The sequence below is a fragment of the Myxine glutinosa genome, chromosome 14, assembly GCF_964187855.1.
Source record: "Myxine glutinosa chromosome 14, kmMyxGlut1.1, whole genome shotgun sequence".
Classification (NCBI taxonomy): domain Eukaryota; kingdom Metazoa; phylum Chordata; class Myxini; order Myxiniformes; family Myxinidae; genus Myxine; species Myxine glutinosa.
Window position 1 is genome coordinate 38,950,132 of NC_136274.1, and position 26,132 is coordinate 38,976,263.

Below are 26,132 nucleotides of genomic sequence, written 5' to 3' on the forward strand. Positions count from 1 at the left end.
TATATGAGATGGCCATCTTAGTAATATTGTTGATTGTTGTTGATTGATTGGGAATATATTATTGATTAATCCGGATCCTTGGTGTGGGGTTTCTTCTTGACTGGAATTCATATTGATTGCGTTACGAAAGCGTATAAATCATATATCTTTCTGGCGGGGTTCCTCACGGTCCGGGGGTCACAGAGACCAGGTAGTCACCGGGAGGAACACGTAACACTACGCATAAGGAAGAACTCTCTTGAAAATTGGGTCACCACGTCAAAATCCAAGATGGCCGCCTTGCGTCTTCCACTTTGTCAACTCACATCACTTTACCGACGGGGGACCTAGGTGTAACGCTTGTAAAGAAGTTAGTAGTTCGTTGTCCCTTTCAGACAATTATGACCCTTTACCCCTCAAATTACATCCTGTGTAATCTTCGGATTCTAAAGACCCTTTGACTTTTGGAGACCCTTTGGACACTTTAGACCATTTTGACCCATTTAAACCTTTTCAGACCTTTTGACCTTTACATCTTTTCAGACCTTCGACCGTTTCACGTTTACAACAAGACGGCAGGTTGTCGGCGACTAAACCGACACCCCTCGCTGGCTTTCCTAGTGGGGAGGATGGCTGTGACATCCTGCCAGGACCAAAAACAACACCTCCTGGCAAAAGGCAGATGAGCTCCAGTAGGGAGCCAACGGCCATCCAGTAAAGAGATGGTGTCTCCTCAAAAACACCCATCTGGTTTGGAGTCATACCAAAGTCTTTAAAAATGGTACGTGCTGCTTCCTTGCTTGAAAAGGATAGAGCACGGACAACCCCATCGGTTGGCATCAATGTGGAGGAGGAAATTCCTCTTGAGGAAATGCCCCGCTAAGTACTAACTTAGCATGGTGAGAAAAGCGGCGCCATTGTTATGACATCGCCGGCACCCACAGTATCCTGGAAAGTGACGCGAGTGACGGCACTTCCCCCAAATCCAAGCTCAGTGGCTGTGTGTGTGTGTGTGTGTGTGTGTGTGTGTGTGTGTGTGTGTGTGTGTGTGTGTGTGTGTGTGTGTGTGTGTGTGTGTGTGTGTTTGTGTGTGTATGCATGTGGGCTCACTCTATTATGAGCCTTAGCTCAAGTATAAAGATAAAATAAATAAAGACCATGTAGACCTTTCATTTGCAATCAATGACCTTTCATTTGGTACATTCTTCCATTTATTTGCCACTCAAAATACACCACACAAAGTCCTAGCGGGCATGTGCAATGTCTAATTGCTCTTTCGCGTTTCCTCCGCCAACGGAGGTGGAACAAAGGTGGGCAGAGGTTATGTTTTCACCCCTGTCTGTTTATCTGTTTGTGAGCAGGACATCTCAAAAAGTTGTAAATGGATTTGGACAAAATTTGGTGGACACCTGAGTGTGTGACAAGGAGATTTTATTTTGGTGTAGATCTGAATCTGATCCAGATATACGATTTTATTTTTTTTAATGGTTGTACTCCGCCCCTCGCGATTCCATCTCCATGTGCTGCACGACGTCATTGCCGGGCGCCAAGGGTGATGACTCATGCCGAAAGGGCGTACTCAGTTTTCAATCCATTTGTTGTACACCGCACCTTTCCTATGCCATCTCCAGGCATTGCAAATCGTCATTGCTGGGCACCGAAGGGGGCTCGGCAGTGACGCACGCTGAAAGGGCGTACTCAGTTTTCACTCTGTTTGTTTTCTTTCTTGTTTTCATTTTGTTTTGTTTTTCCAGGCGATATCTCAGCCATCCTTTGAGTTAGGATGCTGAAATTTGGGCACAATGGTGAACAAGTGCTTTGGCAAAAACGGTATTTTTAATTTTTTTTATCAATTAATTAATTGATTTATTGCTTAAATATTATCGATTTATTCATTACCTATTTATTTTCTTTACCATTTGGGCAATATCTCGGGCACCTTTTGAGCTAGGAAGCTGACATTTGGACAGGACTGTGACCAAGTGATTTAGCAATAAAGGGCATTTTTTGTTCATTGATTAATCAATTGATCGATTTATTAAATTTTTAGATTAATTACATAATTCATTATTTTTCGAAAAGTTACACATTCGGATGAAACAGTGGTGGTTTCGGTATACTATTAGCCAATTGATTAAGAAATTAATTATTTTACGGTTATTATTTATTTATTTTAATTATGCAATTACTCAAACAATTATTATTCACTGCTCCCTCCCAATTGCGTGTTCATTTGCTGCACGGCGGCATCGCCGGGCGCCTAAGGTGACCCAGCAATGTCGCATGCTGGAGGATATGTTGTTTATTTATTTGGCATGGGGCAGTGTACCTTGAATGTAGCTCTACTTGTTAAGCGATTCTTCACCATTTCAAGATCGGGCTAAAAACGATACATAGCCTGATATTTTAAAACGTGGATGAGTTATGACAAAACTAGGTGGATGAGTTGTTAGGCTTCAAGAACAAGTCAGTTATATTTTAGTTCAGGTCCGGATGCAGATTCGGCCTAGCAGTGGAATACAAACTTTAAAATGTTGAGCCTGGCGGAGGGATGCACTCTACCGAGTGCCGTTCTAATTATAATTGTTTCTGCGAGATGATGCTTTTTAGATGCCCCTGTCTTTTTTTTTTTTTACATTCATCTATGGCTCATAGTGGAACCTTCGAAGTTAAACCACAGATGGTGATGTTAGTAGACATCCGTGTACTTTTATGGGAATTACAAGGACAGTAGACAACGGACAAACAATTATGGTATATGAGGCTTGAACCTGTATTTCCTACATCATGTCATGAGCCAGATGGGAATTCCCTCTGTTCCCCACTCTCCCCCACATTCCCTCGCAATATATGTATTTCTTGAACAATCTCTCTTCAAATTCATTTTTTGGATTTTTTGCAGAAGTAATATTGCATCTAGTTATCATCCCTTGTCTCCCTCACTGTTCTGAACTGTATAATTTAATACATTTATAACTAAGTGTAACTTTATTCTGGCTGACGGAATAGCTCAGAGGTAACATACCGACCGGCCTTTAAGTTGGTTTGTCTGGGTTCAATTTGGCACCAGACTACGACTTGTCTGATTGGTGCTTCACTGCATGGCATTCAATTGATGAATACACCATCTTCCGGAGGGACATAAAATTGGGCATCCCATCCACCAAACTTTTCGTAGTGAATGTGAAATATGCACGTTTTTTTTTGGAAAAGATTCGGTGGTGTATTATTTCGAACATCCGCTCAGAGTCTGAGAGGTCGGCTGTTGAAACCCTGGCCGAGTCATACCAAACACTTAAAAAATGGTACTTGCTGCTTCCTTGCTTGAAATTCAGCATTTAAAAGGATAAGAGCACAGACAATCCCCATAGGTTGGCATTCATGAGGAAGAGGGAATTGCTCCTTAGGAATTGCCCCACTGAGTGTGGTGACAAAGGCGGCGCCATTGTTGCTGGTACCCAGAGTGACCTGGGAAGTCACTTTTTCTTCTTCTTTTCTTTTTTGTATTCAGAGTCGAGGCTCGTGTAAGAGCTAACACGTTGAATGCGAAAACATGCACGGACACATAAAGCATACAATAAAGGGAGCAGGAGATAAGAGGGAGAGAGAATAATGCATACACGCACAACAACAGTGGAGAAAAGGGACGCTGGTAGATTTGTGGAAGGCAGAGGGCTGGAGGGAGAGGGGAGAGGGGTACACGGTACAAAGCAAATGAACACAACCAGGAATTTCAGGAAAGAAGTTGGAGATTGAAAGAGGTTGACTTGGGGTGTTTTAACGGGGGTAGAAAAGATCAAGGTTTTGGATGGGGAAATATAAGAGAGGGTGGTGAACAGCTGTTTTGAAGACCTGGAGGGAGGGGTGTGATTGAAGAGAGTGAGGGGAGTTTGTTCCAGAGGTGGGAGAAAAGAGGAATGAAAGAGTGGAGGTGAGCAGAGAGTCTTGATTTGGCAGTTTCACTAGAAGAGGGTTGCTGGCAGATCTTGTGCATCCGGAAGGAATACTTGGGGGACAGTGCACAGATAGAGCTGAGGGAGCTAGGCTGGAGAGGAGTCAGTAGAATAGAGAAAGACTGCCAACTTGCTTGCGGTGAGCGAGTGAAAGGCCCTCACAATCAGCTTCGTCTTGGGAGATACCAATGATTCTGAATGCTTTGGTTTCAACCGCGTGAAGCCGAGCTAGGTGTGAGGCAGGCGCATCGGCCCAGAGGGGAGAGCAGTATTCCATTGAGCTGCGGATGAAAGCTGCGGATGAAAGCTTTGTATGTGGTGAGGAGCTCAGAAGTGCACAGAAAGGATTTCGCATAACGGAGGATGCCCAGTCGGCGACTGGCTTTGGAGGCCAGCTTGGAAATGTGGTTTTCCCAGGAAAAATCATGGCAGATAGTGAGACCCACAAGCTTGAGTGACAGAACGGGAGGTTTTACAGACGGTCTTTTCAGAGAGACCGAGTGAGATTGTGAGATTTGTCAGAATTGAAAGACATGTTCCATGTGTTTGACCAATTTGTAATTTTATTCAGGTCTGCAGAGAGTGAGGAGGTTGCTGCCAATCAATTTGATGGTTGAGAGTTTGAGCGGCAGAAAGTGGAGTCATCAGCAAAGAGATAGAGAGGATTTTCAAGAGAGTCGGAGAGATCATTAATGAAGACTAGAAAAAGCACAGGGCCCAGAACACTGCCTTGAGGAATTCCAGCCTGAACAGGAAGGGGAGAAGAGAGAATTCCATTCAGGGCCACACGTTGACTGCGACCGGAGAGGAAGTCCGCAAGCCATGCATGGAGATTTGCATGGATACCACAGGAGGAGAGTTTGGTGAGCATGGTGGGGTGCCACACCATATCGAAGGCACAAGATAAGATAGTCAAGGGAGACAGCTGTGATGGCACCTTCCCCAAACACAGTGGCTGTTTGTGTCATTTAACAGTCGTGTGTGTGTGTGTGTGTGTGTGTGTGTGTGTGTGTGTGTGTGTGTGTGTGTGTGTGTGTGTGTGTGTGTGTGTGTGTGTGTGTGTGTGTGTGTGTGTGTGTGTGTGTATCAGATACACCTCGAGCCTTAGATCTTGCACTAAAAAGGTGAAAACTGAGTCGACCATTGTGTGCTGGCATCCTGGGTAAATTCGAAATTGCTGTCGGACTAAGCTATAGCACTCCTTCACTGAACATGGGGACGTCCATGACCTGTCTTGAGTATCCCGATGTTCTGTAGAGACTATGGTGTACCTTGACCCGGCATATATTCTCAAATTACCTTTTATGGTAGTTTTTCACATGGGTTCAAAATGTTTTGAATTGTATCGACAAGATTTAATGATATTATTTGTTGCGAACACAAAATTCTGCTGACATTTTGATGATGAAATGGTTTTGACTTTTTTTTTTCTTTTTGCAAGAATTTTGACATGATTTTTTTTGTCTCTTCAGGCGGTGCGATTGGAAAGCACGCGCTCAGAAAACACGCGCTACATGGTAATGGTGTACACTAATGGACGGCAGGACACTGAGGAGAACATAGTTCTCGGCATGGATTTTTCCAGCAAAGACAGGTGAGTTTCTACCCAGCTGTTCTTGCATGCCAATTCAGGTCGAATATGCAATGTTGACTACAAATACAATTTCGAATTGAAGCAATGGTCCCAAAATCTTCAAAACCCCTCCAGGCTCACCCAAGCTGCTTCTTTGACATACCTGTACTGCACTTAGTAAATTTGTTCATACACCTTGTGATCAACAATGCTCTTCTATTTCTTGATTAAATGGCCCACTTTTTTATCGGTAATTTTTACATTTATTGTAAAGAACACCCGGTCGAGCCCTGCTGGACTCTAATATGGCGACGCCAGAGTTCATGTTCAGTAAGGTAGCCTGAACACGGAGGCTTTAATTTAACCTGGAGTGCTCCAAATGGCAACTCGGAGAACATTATAATTCTCAAAATTGGTTGCACAAACCAACTAGAACGGCACTCAGTAGAGCGCATACTCCCGCCGTGGGTCAAGTTGGAATAATACGTTTTGTTTAACATCCCCTCTCCCCAAAACAATAAATGAAAAAGAAAGTAGGCCCTAACTGTCAGAGAATTAATTTTGATATATCTCAGTATTAGAGGAGAAAACCATCATTTAAGAATAAGAATAAAAGCTTTAATGCAGTAAAACAGAAAAAAAAAAATCCCCAAAAAATTCCTGGATCCGGAATAATATCCTGAGCTTCACCAAAAACTAATCAATTCTTCCTTATCCCAATTGGGCAATCATCCCACCAACTTTCATCCAAATCCGTTCAGAACTTTTCCAGATGTCTTGTTCACAAACACACGAGCACACACACACACACACACACCTCAAATATGTATCTATACTATGAGAGCCGTTTGTCTGTGTGTATGTGTCTGTCTGTCTGTGTGTCGGCATATTTATCAAAGATGAGCCTCTGTTAGACTTTGGGTCTTGTTTTATTTGTTTATTAAATAATTAAAATAATTATTTCCCCATTTTTATAAATAATTATTTCCCCCGAATGGCCTTCTCCTGCATTTCGTTTCCTTGTTATTCTTTGTTGTCTCTGTCTCTCCACATTCTGTCTCTCGCCCCCCTTTCTGTCCGAGAGGAAAGTTATTTGTGAGTTAATTATGAGTTAATCAACCACCAGTTAATTGTGAGTTCAAATTACTTCCTAAATTCTGAACATGGATCTTTATTACGTCGCAACCTATCGAGTTACATGAAAAAAAAAAAAAATTCTCAATATTTTTCTGAGGAATTCATTTTTTTGTCCATTGTTCGCTTGTTTTGTTTCTGGATGAAGCAAGTGGAATCTTCAGTCATTCTTCCAATGTGTTTTTGTTGGTTAATGAACACCTTGAAATATTTTCCTGGTTGTATTTCTTCCGTGCAAAGTCTTGATTTTTACAACTTGTTCCAAGAATTGTTCCAGCTGTTACATTATTTTAATGAACAATTCCTTTTCTCCTGAACAGTAATGTCTGCACTATCGGCCTGGTTTTACCCTTATGGAGTGATGCCAAAATTCATCTCGACGGGGACGGGTGCGTTCAGCCTTTGTTACGTATCTGCTCGAAGTTTAACGTAGTTCATGTTGCTTGAAAAACACAATTGTTGGTCACCACAGCTTTGCGTCTGCATTGTCTGCAGGATTGTTTGAAATCAATTCACGTGCTCTTCCAGTCAGCATATTGGCTCGAAATCTTCTAATCACTGTAGTCAAATTATTTCAACAAGCTATTAAGAAAGATAAAAATCGAAATAGCTTCCAAAACATTGCAGTTGTTGATATTGTGCTTCTTTTTTAATCATGCTGCTGAATATATATTTTTAATGTCCAAAACGTATTGGCTTTTGTATTTAGATTGCAAATCTCTTTTGATATTGATGATAACCAAATGCTTCAAATTTATTTAATTACAGAGGTTTCAGCGTCACCACAGTGATACGAACGCACATATTCAAGCCCGTCTCTGTTCAGGCCATGTGGTAAGGAGTTTTCAACCGAGACCTGTGATCACAGTTTATGAGAGAATTTCTATCCCCCTTTTTGTTGATTTTTGTAAGCCCTGACAAGGGTTGCAGCCGTTCAAATGCATTGTAGCATGATGTTTGCCAGTCTTCTGCAAATTCGTGGATTTGCAATTTTATTCCCCTTCATATTTGAAGGATGTTTTTGTCATATTCTCCTGCATACTCTCCCTCTCTCTCTCTCTCTCTCTGTCCCTGTCCCTGTCTCTGTCCCTGTCTCTGTCCCTGTCTCTGTCCCTGTCTCTGTCCCTCTCCCTCTCCCTACCTCCACCTCCACCTCCACCTCTCGCTCTCTCTCTCTCTCTCTCTCTCTCTCTCTCCCCCTCTCTCCCTCTCTCCCTCTCTCCCTCTCTCCCTCTCTCCCTCCCTCTCTCTCTCTCTCTCCCTCTCTCCCTCTCTCCCTCTCTCCCTCTCTCCCTCTCTCCCTCTCTCCCTCTCCCCCTCTCTCCCTCTCTCCCTCTCCCTCTCCCTCTCTCACTGGCTGTCTGTTGATTGGACGATCACTCGGGATGAAGTCCTATTTGCGATGAGTAAAGGAGTGGGAGACCAGACCGATAGCGGCTGAGAAGCTTCTCCAACATTGGTCACAGTATTCTGAGGTCGGCCTTGGATGTTGGATGGCGTCATGGCATCTTTGTTGTCATAGCCGCTCATGTGTTGTTCTTGATTTGTCAGCAGCCTCGTGGATTGCACTGCACCATGCATGTCTGTCTTGGGTGATGTTCTCCAAATATTCCAGTGGGATTCCTGCAGCCTTAAGTATGTGTTTGTTGACATCTTTGTAGCACATGCACTGCTCACCACGTGTCCTACTCCCTGCACCAAGCTGACCAAATAAAACAAACTTAATTAGCCTTGAATCTTCCATGAGTACCATGTGGCCAACACAGCGAAGTTGGGTTTTGAGTAGCATCGTCTCAACACTGGGGTTGGTGTGCGTACCTGAGCACTTCTCTGTGATGTTCTCTTTCCATAAGATTACAAGGATGTATTGGAGATGGTGTTGTCGTACATGTGCTGGTTTGCTTACAAGGCATCTATCCAGTGTGAATGTCTCTACTAAGTGCAATAGTGTACTGAGGACAATGACTCGATATAACTTACACTTTGTAGCAGTGCAAATGCCATGCTCTGACCAGATGGAGGGTTCCAAAAGCAGAAAGGTTCCAAAATGAATGGAGGGTTCCAAAAGCAGACGTGGCAACCGGAGTACTTCTTAACAGTTCTGCATCTAAACTGTCGTCATTAGATACACTGCTGCCAAGATAAGTAAACATCTCTGCCACCCAAATAAATGATCCAGCTATGTGCATTGTAGGTTTGTAGTTTTGGTCATTTGGCCTCAGTTGAAAAAGGACCTTTGTCTTTCCGATGTTGATAGTACGACCAAAGCTTGTGGCAGCAGAAGCAAAATGGTCAAGGATTTCCTAGATCTCATCGAGGGAATTTGCCACGGCATACGAGTGCCGAGTCATCAGCATAGAGGATGTTGCAACTGTAAAAAGTTGTAAAATATCCATCTTCAAATATTAATGCTTTTTGAAATGCCTTTACTCAACATAGCTCCATTTGGTCTTGGAACACCATCTTCAAGAACACATGTGCTTGTCTTTTTTCACGACACATGATGCAAAGCTAATTGTACTGCATTTAGATTCCTCCCAATTGTACTAACCGTCTTCCAGTTCCCTGCTGACCATGTCATTTTGTTTCTGTTTAGACGAGGTTTTCCACTTTTTTAAACTTCATCCTGTCCCCGTCTTCTTTTTTGGGGGGTTTTTTTCTCGCTTCGTGGAACCCCCGATTAACCATCTCACTATCTCGTTAAAATCAGAAAGATTTACACGTTTAATTTTGCCTGTGTGTGGCAAGAACATACTTTCTAACACACCGCATGTTCATGCTTACTGAAAACAGTGTGGGTGTGTGCATATTTAATAACCTGCAGAATTTGTTTTATTTTTTATTTTGAAAGAAAAATATTCCCCAAATTTAACTTTTATTAGTATTTGGTGATTTGCCAAATAACAGCTTAAATTTGTCACTTAAATAATCACTCTCACGGTAAATCAAACATCTCAAGTCTTAAATGAAATTTGCCACCCTGTGCGAGCATGCATCCCTGTTTAATGTCTTGATTGGACTGACGAACTATGGTGACACACTTCACTGGGCAACCATATTTGGAAAGGAAGTGCCCAACTCCAGCTTCAAGGTTCACATCAGACCAAAATAATGTGGTCATTCTCTTGAAATGCCTGGTGATGGCTGAACCGTTAAGGTGGCTGGCTTAAGGTCCTAGGGTCTTGAGTTCAAGCCCCTGTCACGCCGTTGAATTAACACCAGGTGGGTCGACTCAGCCTGTCATTCCTCCAAGGTTGGCAAAATGAGTACCAGCTTGGCTAGTTAAGGGGGCATTGCATCAGTGACAGCCGTGCCCCCAGAAAATGGTGCAGCCAAGTAGCCACAGGCGGCATACAAATTAATAAATAGAAAAATCTCTTGAAGCTGTCCCTGTTCTTCAAAATATGTTTCTGAGAGTGCTGCAATGTCCACTTTGTATATATCCAGCTCTTTTGCAAATAGAGCCGTTCTCCTTTGTGGTCTCTCCGACTCGTATCTATCCAACATTGTCCATATATTCCACGATGCAAGTGTAAATCAAACATCTGAGTCTCATAATCAGCCATCATCTTGCTTGGGCAAACCATATTTCAAAGTTGGCCTCCAAGGCCAACCACCGACTGGGCATCCTCTGTCGTACAAAGTCCTTCCTTGGCACACCTGAACTCCTATCCACCTACAAGGCCTTCAGCCGCAGCAGACTATCGGCGCTCAGGTCATCAGGCCTGCTGCATCGACCTCCCTCTGTTGCCGTAGCATTTTCATCCCTGCCTGTTCTCAGTGTTGCCATATTGCTCACACACTGCATTGTGACACCCTTTGGGCTAGTGCCATCCTCCTTGTCCAACAGAATGCAGAGCATGATGGTCGGGAAAGGCATAGTTGGCAATACCCAAAACCGGGGTTTATTAAATCAGTTTTCTTCCTTCTAGATGGGTAGCTGTCCAAGACTACCAAGCCCCACCTGCACAGGTTTTGAATCAGAGTTGTCCTTCTGCTACATGGGCTACCACTTATGGTGGACAATCCACGCCTGCCTGGAGCTATCTGGTTTTGAGGTGGCATACATCTGCCTGTCACACCTTTACCTTCGGTTTTAAAAGGGGTTGGCATGGGAAGCCAGGCAGTAGGAGTTCGGTTAGGCGAGGCTGTTGGTGACAATGACCAAATGGGGCATCTTGCGATTATAAGTCCTCAATTCTCCTCACCATCCCATAGCAAAAAGCATAGCAAATGGAGATGAATCGTCAACAATAGGAGATTTGACTTTTTAATCCTTTTAACATTCTATACAATTTAAAATGAAAAGTTTTTCTTGTAGCAATTTCTGGCCTTTCTTTCATATTACCCTACTCCTTGCAGGTCTGCATTACAATGCTTACACAGAACGTGTGAGATTGCAAGGTCACATAATTACTACCCAGGGAGCCTTTTTCTAACATGGATCGGTTACTACGAGAGTCGCATCAACTCGAGCCAAAATTGTGTCTACGAGTGGAACATGATGCAGGACCTCCAGGCACTGCGGTCTGACTCGCCTGTTCTCTTTCCTGACCAGTAAGACACCTGGCAAATGGCGCCTACACTTTAATCCTTCATAACCTGTGATTTATCAGCCTCCCACTTTATAAACTCTACCCTCTTACCATTCCATAAATGTAGTCTTTGGCTTCTGCCTGTCAAATTATTTTGATAAGATTATTGCTGATTGAAATTGCTTTTTATCCCCACACTTTTTTAAACAAATGGTAATCAGCTCTGTCTGTCTGCTGTCCGTCACGCTACATCCTCTTAAACATTTGTGTATAAATTCACCAAACTTAGTAATTATGATCACCACATGGCAAGAGCAGTATCATTTTTGGCCCCGTCCCCCAAGGCCTTGGGTTGGGGTCAAAATGTCAAAAGACCAAAAAAATGCAATTAGCTGCATATTTAAAAACATTTTTAATGAAACTTTTTTTTGTAATCAACTTTGGTTGTTATCAACTTTGGGGAAGCATGAAATATGTAATGATTTTTTTGGACTTGACCCTTGGTTTATACCCCAGTGGGTGGGGACTTGGGTTGACAGGGTTCAAAACAGAAGAATTTTCTAAAACTCAAAATCGGATATTGGGTCATTCCTTGTGGAACTTTTTTGTTCAACTTTACTTTTGGTGGGAAACAACTCTCAACTTTGCTTTCGGTGGGAAGCATGGGGATTTGTGAAGGCACAAATTTGCTTGCCAAGGCTCTAGTTACCTCCACCACCGAAGGTAGATGGAGGTTATGTTTTCACCCCTGTCTGTTTCTGTCTTTGTCTGTTTGTGAACAGGATATCTCAAAAAGTTGTTGATGAATTTGGACGAAATTTGGTGGAGTGGTTGGGTATGTGACAAGGACGAAATGATTAGATTTCGATGTCGATCCAGATACGTGTACGAGAGTTTTTAAATTTTTAAGTGAGTCTTCACCATTGAGTGATGGGGCCAAAAACGATAAATAGCACAATATTTCAAACAGTTGTAGACGACTTGTGACAATACTGGGTGGATGAGTTGGTTAGGCGATGATGATGAGAACTAGCCGATTCGATTTTGGTTCAGGTCTGAATCCAGATCTCGCCTATCAGTGGGATACAAAACATAAACTGTTCAGCCTGGTGGAGGTATACTCTGCTGAGTGGCGTTCTAGTTTAGTACTGATTTGGTAATTGAGGTGGTTAACCCATACCTTTGAAACTAATTTTTACATTTGATCATGATTGGCTGTCTTACCAAAATTAAGGTTTTCAAACCTAGAAGAACTCAAACTGTTAATATTACCTGGACAATCAGCATATTATGTCATGCATATCAAAAAAATTTTCATGGTGTTCACAACTGTCACTTTTCTTGTTTTGATATCTGAGTGAAATCCACTTTGAAATGCACAGTAATTATTTCACTACCACTGAATGCATTTGCGAATGCAAAGTGAAGGCTTGCGGAAGAGTGAAAAATGGCAGGACTGACACAAAAGGGAGGTTGGAATGAGTGCAGTTGACGTAACAACAAACACAACATTTAAGAAAAGGTGGGGTATTGTAGTCGGTTAGTGGTATTCTCAATGATCATAAATGGAATTTGTAGATGACATGAGATGGTGGTGACCTGTAATCTTGAAGCAGTGCGAGGATCGTGAATGTACAGCCACAGGAAAGGGGTACCATATGGGTTAAGGCATCTAAGTAATTGGTACTGGTTGCAATGCATATAGTCATTGCAGTACTGAAGTGGTCTAAAACACCTTGGTCATCATGTCTTTGCAAATATCCTCCTTCCCAATGCACTTGTCTTCCACTTGCCTGTCTATTTTCTCTTGGTTGCTTTTGCTCACCACCTCCCTTCCACTTGTCTGTCTTTAAATGTCTTATTTTATTTTCTTACTTGCACAACTTCTAATATCAAAGGTAAGACAGGATATCGAGATTTTGCTCTAGTACTGATATAGTGCATGTGACACGGTCGACATCTACGATCCATGGAACAAAAGGTTTTTGTTGTTGTTCTGCAGACCCACTGAGCGGGCACGGACGGAAACATTTGTAAGAGCAAAGCTGCGGGAAATCATGATGCAGAAGGACCTGGAAAATGTCACATCAAAGGAGGTGTGATTATTTTTAATCACCATTTTTTCTTATTATATAATACCGAGTCAGGGTTTTTTGATCAAATCATTGACGTACTTGCCAAATGACTTCATGTCCGAAATGTGGACAATAAATCACCCACATTATAGACCTTGACAAGATTATATCCATTTGTTGATTCTCCCTTTTTTCTTCATGTTTAGCCAATTTTAAAAGTATGTACGTTCCTGTATGCCTGCCATTCCTTTCCACTTCCGACCAACCTGCAAGTAACAATGGGAGATGCATTCTGCAAGTAACATCTGGCCCCCCAAGTAACATCTGATTAACCCTTGGTTCATGCCCCAGGGGATGGGGCCTTTGGGTCATAGGTCAAAATGGGGGGAAAATTTTTTTTTACTTACATTTTGATAGTTGGTCAATCTTGGTGGAACTTTTGGCCATCTTTCAACTTTGCTTCAGCTGGTAAACATGGGGATTTGTGATGGACAGACAGACAGACAGACAGACAGACAGACAGACGGATTTGCGAAGGTTACTGTTGTGACCTTTTTTTTGTACAATTCATATATTATGCTCTGTGCATCTTTAATTTAATTTTCATACAATTGTGAGAAGTTATTTTGTGTGTAGCTGCTTTTGTTTTATGGTCAGGCAAAAAATTATTTTACTCTGAAACACAAATAAAACGGTTTCCCTTGAAGGTTCATTGGATTCGAACTTCGTTCATCAAAATAAATGCAATTGGTATTTATAATCACTGCTGTAGTAATCTACATCTACTACTATAATCTGTTACTCTTTGCATCTGCATTGGCTTGTTAGGAACTCATTGGCCCTCTGGCTTTTTTGTGCTCTATTCATGTCATGATGACCGAAAAATTTCCATTCAGTGTTAGAAAATTGTTATTTTTCTTCTTTTTACGTTGAAGGCTCCAGTCACGGACTATATAGTCCTCATCGAGGCCAGGCCTTAAATAAAATAACTGCGTTGATTGAAAAGTGAAGAAAGACAGAATAGTCTAATAATTTTTGAGGAAGTAAAAAAATCTGCTTTTTAAAAAGGGGAAGGTCGTAAGTGTTTGGAAAGACACGAGAAGGTAAAGAGTTCCAGAGTTTGGCAGTGGAGGGGAAGAAACAAACATAACGTACCACCCTTGAGTTCCCAATGGTCACGTAATAATCATGTGATGTCGTGGCTTGTTGAGTATTCCGTGGTCTCTAATGGTGGAGATACACATGCAGCAAGTTCTTGGGAGCAGAAACCGAAGAAATATCTGTGGGAAAGAGAAAGAGCCAACTTTGCGGCAGAATTTGAGCGGGTCGTGTTTTGAGGTCAGATTGGCAGAGTTGTTAAGTCAGATTACTTTGGATTCAAGGCTGTCTAGCAAATATGTGGAGCTAGAACCGCCCCAGATGTGAGAGCAGTACTCTATACAACGACTAATCAATCCTTTATATAGTTGATAGTTGAAGCCACTGTTCAGTGGAGAATAATCTTCCACATTTGAACAGGACTCCTAGTTTTTTCGAGGCAGACTTAGCTATTTGTATAATGCGTGGATTCCAGGATAAAGTTGATGTTAGGGTAATACCTAGTAGGTTTATTGTATCACATGGTGTAATTGTGGAACTTTCAAAGGAGATTGGAGACTTGAGAGGAGTTTTAGAGAGAGATGGGAAGAAATTGAGTTTTAAAAGCATAAAACATTACTTGATTACATTTTCCCCACTTGATGCAACTAGAATAATAGGTGCAGGTTGTCAATACCTTGTCTATTGGTCTTCGAGACTTTTGATTTGCTTTCCACCCCATTTCACAAAAATATTAAACCACGGTTTTGGAAACATTGTGAACCATTGTTTAAATGTTCTCTGCTCCAAAGCCTCATTTTATTTTATTACAACTCCAGATTCGCACTGAGTTGGAGATGCAGATGAGTTGTAACCTGAAGGAGTTTCGTGAGTTTATCGACAATGAAATGATTGTCATCCTGGGTCAAATGGACAGTGCATCGGAGATCTTCGAACACGTTTATCTGGTATTCCTCATTCCCCCTCTCTCCACCACATCCCTTCCCTATGACTATCCTGCCATGGTTATTATCTGTAATTTTATATCCTTTCCAATCACCTCAATAATGTTATACATAAAATCTTTACATTGACACTCAAGCGGCACTCAGTGAAGTGCATACCTCCGCCAGGCTGAACAGTTTATGTTTTGTATCCCACTGATAGGCTGGATCTGGATCTGAATAAGAATGTAAACTGCTTGTCCTTGTCACACACACAACCTGTCCACCAAGTTTTGTCTGAATCCGTCCATAATTTTTTGAGATATCCTGCGCACAGTCAAACAGGCAGACAGAGATAAAAACACAACCTTCGTCCACCATCGGTGGTGGAGATAAATATCAGACGTATAACTAAAGGAAGCCAATGCATCAGTCTATTTTATTGCATTCATAATGAACCATCTTGCACTTCATCTTCACCTTTCTATCCAGCTCACCCCATTCTATTTCATTGTTGTTTATGTTCAGAGGATTGAGAGAGTGAGTGCATCATTTTCGATACCCATAGTTCTTCCTTCTCTTATAGCCATCTTGGTCTTCATTGAGCTGTGTGTTTGGGCTCGCTGTCATTTTGGAAAGTAAACCCCTCACCCACTAACCGTCATTCTGTTGGTATTCAACAATGTATGGTTATGGTTACAGGATCATAACGTACACTATATGGCCAAAAGTATGCGGACACCCCTTCTAATTAGTGGATTTGGCTGTTTCAGCCACACCCATTGCTGACACGTATATATTAATCAAGCACACATCCATGCAATCTCCATAGACAAACATTGGCAGTAGAATGAGCTGTACTGAAGAGCTCAATGACTTTCTACGTGGCACCGTCATAGGATGCCACCTTTCCAACAAGTCAGTTCGTCAAATTTCTGCCCTGCTAGAGCTGCCCCGGTCAACTGTAAGTGCTGTTATTGTGAAGTGGAAACGTCTAGGAGCAACAACAGATCAGCCGCGAAGTGGTAGGCCACACAAGCTCACAGAACGGGACCGCCGAGTGCTGAAGCGCGTAGCGCGTAAAATTAATCTGTCCTCAGTTGCAACACTCACTACCGAGTTCCAAACTGCCTCTGGAAGCAACGTCAGTACAACAACTGTTTGTCGATAGCTTCATGAAATGGGTTTCCATGGCTGAGCAGCCGCACTCAAGCCTAAGATCACCATGCGCAATACCAAGCGTCGGCTGGAGTGGTGTAAAGCTCACAGCCATTGGACTCTGGAGCAGTGGAAACACATTCTCTGGAGTGATGAATCATGCTTCACCATCTGTCAGTCCGACGTACGAATCTGGGTTTGGCGGATGCCAGGAGAACGCTACCTGCCCAAATGCATAGTGCCAACTGTCTGTGGCTGTTTTTCAAGGTTCTGGCTTGGCACCTTATTTCTAGTGAAGGGAAATCTTAACACTCCAGCTTACAATGACAATCTTGACGATTGTGTGCTTCCAACTTTGTGGCAACAGTTTGGGGAAGGCCCTTTCCTGTTTCAGCATGACAATTCCCCCGTGCACAAAGCGAGCTCCATTCAGAAATGATTTGTCGAGATCGGTGTGGAAGAACTTGACTGGCCTGCAGAGATCCCTGACCTCAACCCATCAAACACCTTGGGGATTAATTGGAATGCCGACTGCGAACCAGGCCTATTCGCCCAACATCAGTGCCCGACCTAGCCTCACTAATGCTCTTGTGGCTGAATGGAAGCAAATCCCTGCAGCAATGTTACAACATCTAGTGGAAAGCCTTCCCAGAAGAGTGGAGGCTGATATAGCAGCAAAGGAGGGGACCAACTCCATATTAATGCCCATGATTTTGGAATGAGATGTTTGACGAGCACATACTCGTGTGATGTTCGGGTGTCCACATACTTTTGGCCATGTAGTGTTTTATCTTCCTTGAAGGTGGGCGGTGGGTGCTGGTGTGGGGGGAAATCGATATTAGGTAATTAGACTTAATAAAAGTGCCTCAAAAGGCTTTACAATATGCTTTGTACTTAATAGAATGATGGTGACGCATTGCTATATGTTATGTGTCAATGCCTAGAGTAAATGCAGTTGTGAATGTCAACAGGAGACTGGCAGAATGGCACCGACGTGTGCACACTCGCATCTAAGCTCTCTCGCCTGGGTATGAATCTCTCTTTAAACTATCGTACAAGTGCTTCACTGCCGGGGTGATTCATCAGTGTGTGTGCTGTTCCTCGGATGGATGTTAAAAATTTTCGTTTTTGACAAAATGACGGAAAAACTTGAACAACGCTACTGCATCAAATTTTGTGTAAAGCTTGGCAGCTCCAAGTGGAAACGATCAGCAAGATTCAACACCGTTCATTCCATTATGAAGGAGGATTTGGGCTTCAGGAGAATCTCAGCGAAGTTCGTACCAAAGCTGCTAACGATTGAGCAGAAGCAACTCCGTTTGGAGATCGCACAGGACATGCTGGAGACTGTGAACAGCGATCCCAGCTTCCTCAACACAGTGATCACTGGCGATGAGTCCTGGGTTTATGGGTACGACCCAGAAACCAAGTTGCAGTCATCACAATGGAAGCATCCAACATCCCCGAGGCCAAAAAACACAAAATTTGATGCAGTAGCGTTGTTCAAGTTTTTCTGTCATTTTGTCAAAAACGAAAATCCGACGGCGCTCACTTACATGTCCTCACTCATCGGCGGTCTGCCGTCGAATGACAGCTTCTGCAGGTGGGAAAAAATTCACGCGTGTGCATTAGGATCGCCTACATACGTGCACCAATCAACGCCTCCCTAGCTTCTTCTTTTTTACGCACGAAAAATAAAGGTCGGATACTTTTTGAACACACTACGTAGTCTGTCTGCAATAGTTGGTGGATGTTAAAGATCCCACGGTGCCATTTGCAAAGTGCAGTTGAGCTGGTGCCGGCACCCTTAACTATTAGACTACAGATGGCATTGCATCAGCGGCACAGTTGCGCCCTCAGCCAATGATGCTACCCAGCAGCCTTATGCTGCATACAAAAGAAGACCATTGTGGGGAGACTTCCCAACCCACCATCCCCTCCCCCCCCCCCCCCCTCCTTACCCCCACTCTCCGCAAAAGACAGAATATTGAATTTGCTTAATATGCCACAATTTTTAGTGAAATCACAATTACAAGGTTGTTTTCAACAACGAATTTTCTCAACCAAATTTTGACAGACGTATGTTAACTGCTGTGAAAAAAGTCATTTTCAGAAGGAGACCTTTTCATAGCAAGGGGCTCATGCAGGAAATGTCATCACCTATTACCAAGCACAGAAACTACTGCAAACAATCATTATGGGATGAGATAAAGCATCAAATCGAGGCAGAGGGATCAGTGGGGCGGTGGTATTCAGTGAAATGTAACTGTGCCTCAAGATCCCACACGTTCTGAATGCATACAAGATAAAATGGAACTTCCGGCTTGGTTTACAGTCTGTGAACGACAACCGCTACTGCTGAAAGCTAAATGGCTAACCTTAGTACCAATCAGCAGGCATGTCTTGATATTTTTCTGGCTCAACCTCCGACTCCTCGTTAATGGTGTATAGGATGCTTAAATACGGCGGATGTGGGGCAAGCACTGTTGACCTGTTGGTCCAGCCACTTGCAACCAGTGCTGGTGTAGTAACTTGGTTCATAGTCACCATTCCAGTGAAGAGGTATAAAAAACCACCGTTTAGAGGCCATTTTTCCCCGCAAAGCGGGGGTTGGCCTTTTCGGGGACCGTGGTTGTTGTTGTTTTTTGGTCCCCTTTTTGAAGCAATGTTTTACGGCCGGATGCCCTTCCTGACGCCAACCCTTTTTGCCGCCTTCAACGACAAACAGGGAATTACCAGTGAACTGGTACTCAATTAGCCGACCTCAGAAGGATGACAGGCTGAGTCAACCCCCCTGGCATTAATTCGGCGATCGACCGAGATTCGAACCCAGGATCCTAGGATCCCAAGCCGGCACCCTAGCCGCTAGCCCAACACCAGGGATTCAGTGAAGAGGTATGATTCGAGATATTCACGTACGCACGTTGGCAGGATATATCAGAGTGATATATACATCTGATCTGCTTAGCCTGGGTTTGAATTGTGATCTGAATATAACCCATCTCCCTGGTATTTCACATGTTGGGCGTTTCAAATTATATCATTGTGTGCTCCATCGGATAAACATTAAGCCAACATACCCGTCTGCCAGCATTGCCTGGATACTTTCGCAAGTTAACGATCCCTAGGTGTGCATTGATCCATTTATCAATGTCCGGAAGCCTCCTGAAGACCATGTTTTTATCATCCGGTGGTCCACATTCCACAATTCTTGCTCAAATTATCTTGTCAACTCGCCTTCGGCAAGTATGCCAAGTCGATTAATACTTCCAACATGAGTTGAGAGGCTTTTGTCCTACTGTGGAATGAAAACAGCCAGATGATGATGGTCTTAATATGGATAAGAAGTTTTACAGGTCTTCATCAGGAGTTGTATGTGTGCGAGTGCACGCACACATTCATAGACCTGACAAGTATTGTGTAATTAAACAAATAATTTCCGTATATTAAAGACTTTACCATTACAAATGCATATGTAACACAGGATATTATAGGTAAGCATTTTACTTTAAACTTTTGTCAATAAACCCCCTCTTATTCTTTCAAACACAGCATAAGGCTGTGGGCAGCATTATTGGCCGAGCAGGCGGCTGTGCCACTGAAGCAGTGCCCTCTCTCTGTCGTTGAAGAATTTGGAATTTGTTCATGATGCCATCGATAGCTCACCTACTCTTTACAAAGGGCGCTGTGGGATATTTAACGTCCACCAACTAATGCCGGCAGTTAAGACGTCCATTCAACGTCCATCCGAGGGACATCACACATATTTATGAATCACCCTCTCTGTGAAACACCAGATGACAGTTTATAGTTTCGTGGTTTAATTTATTAGAATTGATTCTAACCCAGGCTAGACAGCTTAGAGGTTAGTGTGCATACCTCTCAGCCATTCTGCCAGCCTTCCACAATGATATTGCACTTTTACTCTGGATTTCTAGAGAGTGATGCTCTGTAATATTGTTGGTTATGGGGATGCAGGGCTCAGAATGGAATGCTTCAAACTTGGAGGAGCTCCAAGACCGTGGGTAAGCATGCCTGAACAATATCCACAATCCATTTCATTTCACAATAATACACATGTATATCCACGGATGTGTTTACCTTTGTCTTTTTGTTTTCATTATTATCATCCTCAAAGTTGGCTCTTTCTCCCCCCCACCCCCCCCCCCCCCTCCCCATACCCCGATTTTGTAAGGCGAATTATCTTTCTATTTGGTTGTGGACCATAACATTGTCAAATTCACGCATATATTGCCATATAGTAAATATAGAGTGCCTTAAAAAAGTATTCACACCACTTGACTTCTTTCACTTTTTTTTTTTTTTTTTTTTGGATACAAGATCGAAGCTCGTGTAAGAGCTAACATCAATCACGAAAAAAAAAACGGACACAAAACATACAATAAAGGGAGCGGGAGACAAGATGAGGAGAGAGAGCGAAGCACACAAGTACAGCAGCAGAGAACAGGGACAGCGGATGATCTGTGGGGGGGGAGGAGGCACGTGAAGGCGGGGTGGGGGGGCATGGGGGTGGGAGAGGTATAAAACACATGGACACTGCTAGAACTTCCAGGAAAGGAAGATGTCGGTATTTCAAAAACAGTGGATCTGGGGTGAATTAATGGGGGTAGAAGAGATCAAGGTTTTGGATGGGGGAAGATAAGAGATGGTGGTAAACAGCAGTTTTAAAGATCTAGAGGGAGGGGTGGGATTGCAGGGAGTGAGGGAGTTTGTTCCAGAGGTGGGAGTAAAGAGGAATGAAGGAGTGGTGAGCAGAGAGTTTTGATTTTGGTAATGTCACCAGAATAGGGTTGCTGGCAGATCTTGTGCGACCTGTAGGAATATTTGGGGGACAGAGCACAGATAGAGCTGGGGGAGCTAGGCCGGATAGGAGTCGGTAGAAGACAGAAAGACCACCAACCTGCCTGCGGTGAGTGAGTGAAAGGCCCTCGGAGTTAGCTTCATCGCGGGAGATGCCAATGATTCTGAAAGCTTTGGTTTCAACAGCGTGAAGACGAGCTAGGTGTGAGGCAGGAGCACCGGCCCATAGGGGAGAACAGTATTCCATTGAGCTGTGGATGAAAGCCTTGTATGTGGTGAGGAGCTCAGGTGTGCCAAGGAAGGACTTCGCACGACGAAGGATGCCCAGTCGGTGACTGGCTTTGGAGGCCAGCTTGGAAATGTGGTTTTCCCAGGAAAGATCTTTCTTTACCAGGAAAGAAAGATGTTGTGTTACAACCTGAATTTAAAATGGATTAATTTGATAATTTTTTTGTCACTGATCTACACACATAATACCACATAATGTGAAAGTGGGTATAATTTTTTTTTTTTATATAAATTTTTGAAAATAATTTAAAATGAAAAGCTTAAACGTCTTGAGTCAATATGTATTCAACCCCTTTGCTATGACACTCCAAATTGAGCTCAGGTGCATCCAATTTCCTTTGATCATCCTTGAGATCTATCGACAACTTGTTTGGAGTCCACCTGTGGCCAATTTAATTGATTGGACATGATTTAGAAAGAAAAACACTTTTCTATATAAGGTGCATGTCAGAAAGTGCATAACACATCACATTTCCATCTTCCGCACATTGTACATCTGATGAGGAGGGGAGTGTCGTTGAAGCTGAAGGGAAAGATGTATGCTGCATGTGTGAGAAGTGTTACGATTTATGGGAGCGAGACATGGGTAATGAACGTAGAGCAGCAACGAAGGCTGGAAAGGATGGAAATGCGAATGGTTCGGTGGATATGCGGAGTATCGTTGAGAGAGAGGAAGACAAATTATGAATTGCGAAAGATGATGGGAATAGAGCCTGTGATGGATGCTGTGAAGAGGAACAGGTTGAGATGGTTTGGTCATGTGTTGAGGAAGGATGAAAGTGACTGGTTGAGAAGAGTGATGGAAATGAATGTAGACGGAAGTAGAGGACGGGGAAGACGGGGAAAGACTTGGCTAAAGATGGTGGAAGAAGAAATGCGGGCAAGGGGGTTAACAAGGAGAGATGCAGAAAATAGGGCAAAATGGAGAAGATTGTAATGGGGACCGCAAGGCTAACCCCCGCTCTAGCAGGGAAAATGGCCTTAAAATGCATGTTGTTTGTTGTTGTTATGCATGTCAGAGCAGAAACTCTACCATGAAGTCCAAGAAGCTATCTGTAGAACTCCGACATATAATTGTGAGGAGGCATAATAGGTCTGGGGAAGGGTATAAAACAATTTATCGAGTGTTGAAAGTTCCCAAGAGGACAGTGAGCTCCATCATTTGGAAATGGAAAGAAGATGGAACTACCCAGACTTTTTCTAGAGCTGGCTGTCGGACCAAACTGAGCAACCGGGCAAGAAGGTGGTCAGGGAGGTGACAAAGAACCCAATAAACACTGACAAAACTAGAGTTCCTTCGCTGAGATGGGGGAACTTGCCGGAAGGACAGCAATCTCTATAGCACTTCACAAATCTAGGCTTTATGGGAGAGTGGCCAGATGGAAGCCACTCCTGAGAAAAAGGCACATGACAGCACACCTGGAGTTTGCAAGATAAAAAAAGCATGTGAAACACTCGGAGAGCATGAGGCAAAATATTCTGTGGTTTGATGAGACGAAAATTGAACTCTTTGGCCTGAATGCAAAATGTTATGTCTGGCGGAAACTTAGCACAACTTTCACCCATCTAACACATCCCCACCGTAAAGCATGATATGGGGATGCTTTTCAGTGGCAGAAACTGGGGGACTTGTAAGGATGGAGGGAACAATGAATGGAGCCATACAGTTACGTGAAAAAGTAAGTACACCCCGTGTAAAGTTTTGACTTTTTCAACATATTTCAACATACAGCTATTTGATCTTCATTTCAACAATATTGATAGATAAAGGTGATGTAATATAACAAATATCATGAAACATTTACAATTTGTAGTCCATTGTATAATTTAAATAAACATAAATGCAAATTTCGCATGTGGAAAAAGTAAGTTACACCCTTGGCTCTAATAGGTGGTATTGCCCCGTTTGGCAGAAACAACCTCAAGTAGGCGTTTCTTATATGTGTATACCAGTCTCTGACATTGACTGGGAGAAATTTTTGCCCACTCCTCCATGTAGAATTCTTTCAGCTGTGCGATGTTTGAGGGGTTTCTTGCATGCACAGCTCGTTTCAAATCCCCCCACAACATCTCGATGGGATTTAGATCCGGGCTTTGACTTTGCCATTCCAGAACCCTCCATTTCTTTCTTTTCAGCCATTCCTTGGTGTATTTACTGGTATGTTTAGGGTCATTGTCATGTTGCAAGGTCCACCTTCAGTTGAGCTTCAACTTTCTGACAGATGGCCTCACATTATCCTCAAGCACCCTCTGGTACAATGAAGAATTCATTGTGGATTTTATGATGGTGAGCTGCCCAGGCCCTGATGCAGCAAAGCTGCCCCAAACCATAAATATTTCCACCACCATGCTTTACAGTTGGTATAAGGTATTGTGGTCAAATGCTGTCTTTGGTTTTTGCCAAACATGTCTTCTGGTACTGTGGCCAAATAGCTCTACCTTTGACTCATCTGTCCAGAGCACATTATTCCAGAAGTGCTGGTCTTTGCCTCGGTGTTCATTGGCAAACTTTAGTCTTGACCTGATGTTCTTTCTGGACCGCAAAGGTTTCCTCCTGGCACACCTCCCATGTAGATCAAATTTGTGCAGCCTCTTTCTAATGGTAGACTCGTGCACTTTGACATCAACAGTGGCAAGAGCTACCTGTAGGTCCCGTGATGACATTCTGGGGTTCTTAGAGACTTTTCAGCATCTTGCGGTCTGCTCTCGGGCTGAACTTGCTGGGGCGGCCTGGCCAGAACAAGTTGGCAGTTGTTTGGAATCTTCTCCACTTGTAGATGATCTTCCGGACAGTCGAATGATTGATTTCAAATTGTTTGAAGATCTTTTTAAATCCCTTCCCAGACTCGTAGGCATCTATAACCTTCTTTCTGAAGGCCTCAGAGAGCTCTTTTGATCTAGGCATGGTGACGCCGCACACTTCAACAACAAAGAGCAAACCAAACTAAATGTCTGAGGTTTAAATAAGACAGGTTCCTCCAAGATCCTCTCGAACGATGTTATAATCATTTGCACCCGAGCTGGTGCACCTGATTCTAATTTTAGGTGTTTGAAGTAGTGATAAATGTAGGGGTGTACTTACTTTTTCCACATTTGACATTTATGTTTATAAATTTATGTTTGCATTTATGTTAATTTAAATTATAAGATGGACTACAAAATGTAAATGTTTCATAATATTTGTTATATTATATCACCTTTATCTATCATTATTGTTGAAATGAAGATCAAATAGCTGTATGTTGAAATATGTTGAAAAAGTCAAAACTTTACATGGGGTGTACTTACTTTTTCACTTGACTGTATACAGGCAAATCCTTTAGGAGAACCTGCTTCAGTGAGCAAAAGACCTTAGATTGTGGCGAAGATTTACATCCCAATGGGACAATGACCCCAAGCATACAGCCAAAGCAACACTGGAATGGCTTCAGAACAAGAATGTGAAAGTCCTTGAGTGGCCCAGCCAAAGCCAGGACTGGAATCCCATTGAGAATCTGTGGAAAGACTTGAAGATTGCTGTTCATTGACGCTCCCCATCCAACTTGACAGAGCTTGAGCAAATTTGCAACGAAGAGTGGGAGAAACTCCCCAAAGCCAGATGTGCAAAGCTGATACAGACATACTGAAGAAGACGCAAAGCTGTAATCGCAGCCAAAGGCACTTCTATGAGGTTCCGTGAAGATTCTTCCATGAGGTTCTTCTATGAGGTTCCTTGAAAATCCCACGAATTGCCAAACCTCGAATAGCGGGGCATTGTTTCAATGGAAAAAGGGGGGATAGGTTCCCAAGTCGCGAAAAACCACGAATAGAGAGGACCAAACCGCGAATGGCGAGGCAAAATCCACGATTGGTGAGGCAAATTCAGAGAATGTCGACGATAATCCACGAAGGTCGATGAATGTCCCGCAAATGGCGAGGCAAATCATGCGAATGTCGACGATAATCCGCAAAGGTCGATGAAAATCCTGTGAATGTATGCCGCGGTATTGTTTCAATCGAGGAAAGGAGGATTTCTTATTGGTTCCTTGCAGTTCCTGGTTCATAAGAGGAAAATTTTTATACTTTAAAATGTTTACGACCGCAAATGCACATGATTACAGTTTCATAAAAAGTGCTGACAAATAAATTTTAAAAATGACAACACCAGCCAGGTACCATTTCCAGTTTATTGAAGGAATGCGCTTACAGTTTATTAAATGTGCTTAACCAGCTTAACTATTCGGCACCGTGAAACAAAAAAACAACACAACACCTTTATTTACTGTTTAAATTTTTTTATTTTACAAACACATGCAACTTTCAAATGATGATAATGATGATGATGAATTAAAATCCCATGAAGTCCTCGAACTCTGAGTTGAATCATCACTTTATCAGTTGAATCATCCTCATCACTGAACAGAATGGTGGATAGGAAATCGGATTTTTGAGCACACTAGTACACCCGCTCACGGTGAGAGCGGCAGGGGGAGTCATGTTATTATCCTTATTATTATTGCCAATTATTATTATGACTATTACTTTTGTTCGATTAGGTCATTGAAAGGATCAGAACATGCATGACATTGTAACATGTTAGATAACGTCATTGAAAG

General features: G+C 42.8%; 1 protein-coding gene across 4 annotated transcripts in view; it reads left to right on the forward strand.

The window, feature by feature from the left end:
• LOC137415585 (protein phosphatase Slingshot homolog 2) overlaps nt 1–26,132 on the forward strand; it is a 276,350-nt gene that overhangs the window by 202,737 nt on the left and 47,481 nt on the right. For all 4 annotated transcript variants that reach the window (XM_078768025.1, XM_078768028.1, XM_078768026.1 and 1 more), the window contains 7 exons: nt 5,405–5,526; nt 6,960–7,028; nt 7,408–7,473; nt 11,002–11,196; nt 13,177–13,270; nt 15,166–15,294; nt 20,407–20,453. In XM_078768025.1, coding sequence (XP_078624151.1) covers nt 5,405–5,526; nt 6,960–7,028; nt 7,408–7,473; nt 11,002–11,196; nt 13,177–13,270; nt 15,166–15,294; nt 20,407–20,453 — 722 coding nt within the window. The remainder of the gene's footprint in view (nt 1–5,404; nt 5,527–6,959; nt 7,029–7,407; nt 7,474–11,001; nt 11,197–13,176; nt 13,271–15,165; nt 15,295–20,406; nt 20,454–26,132) is intronic.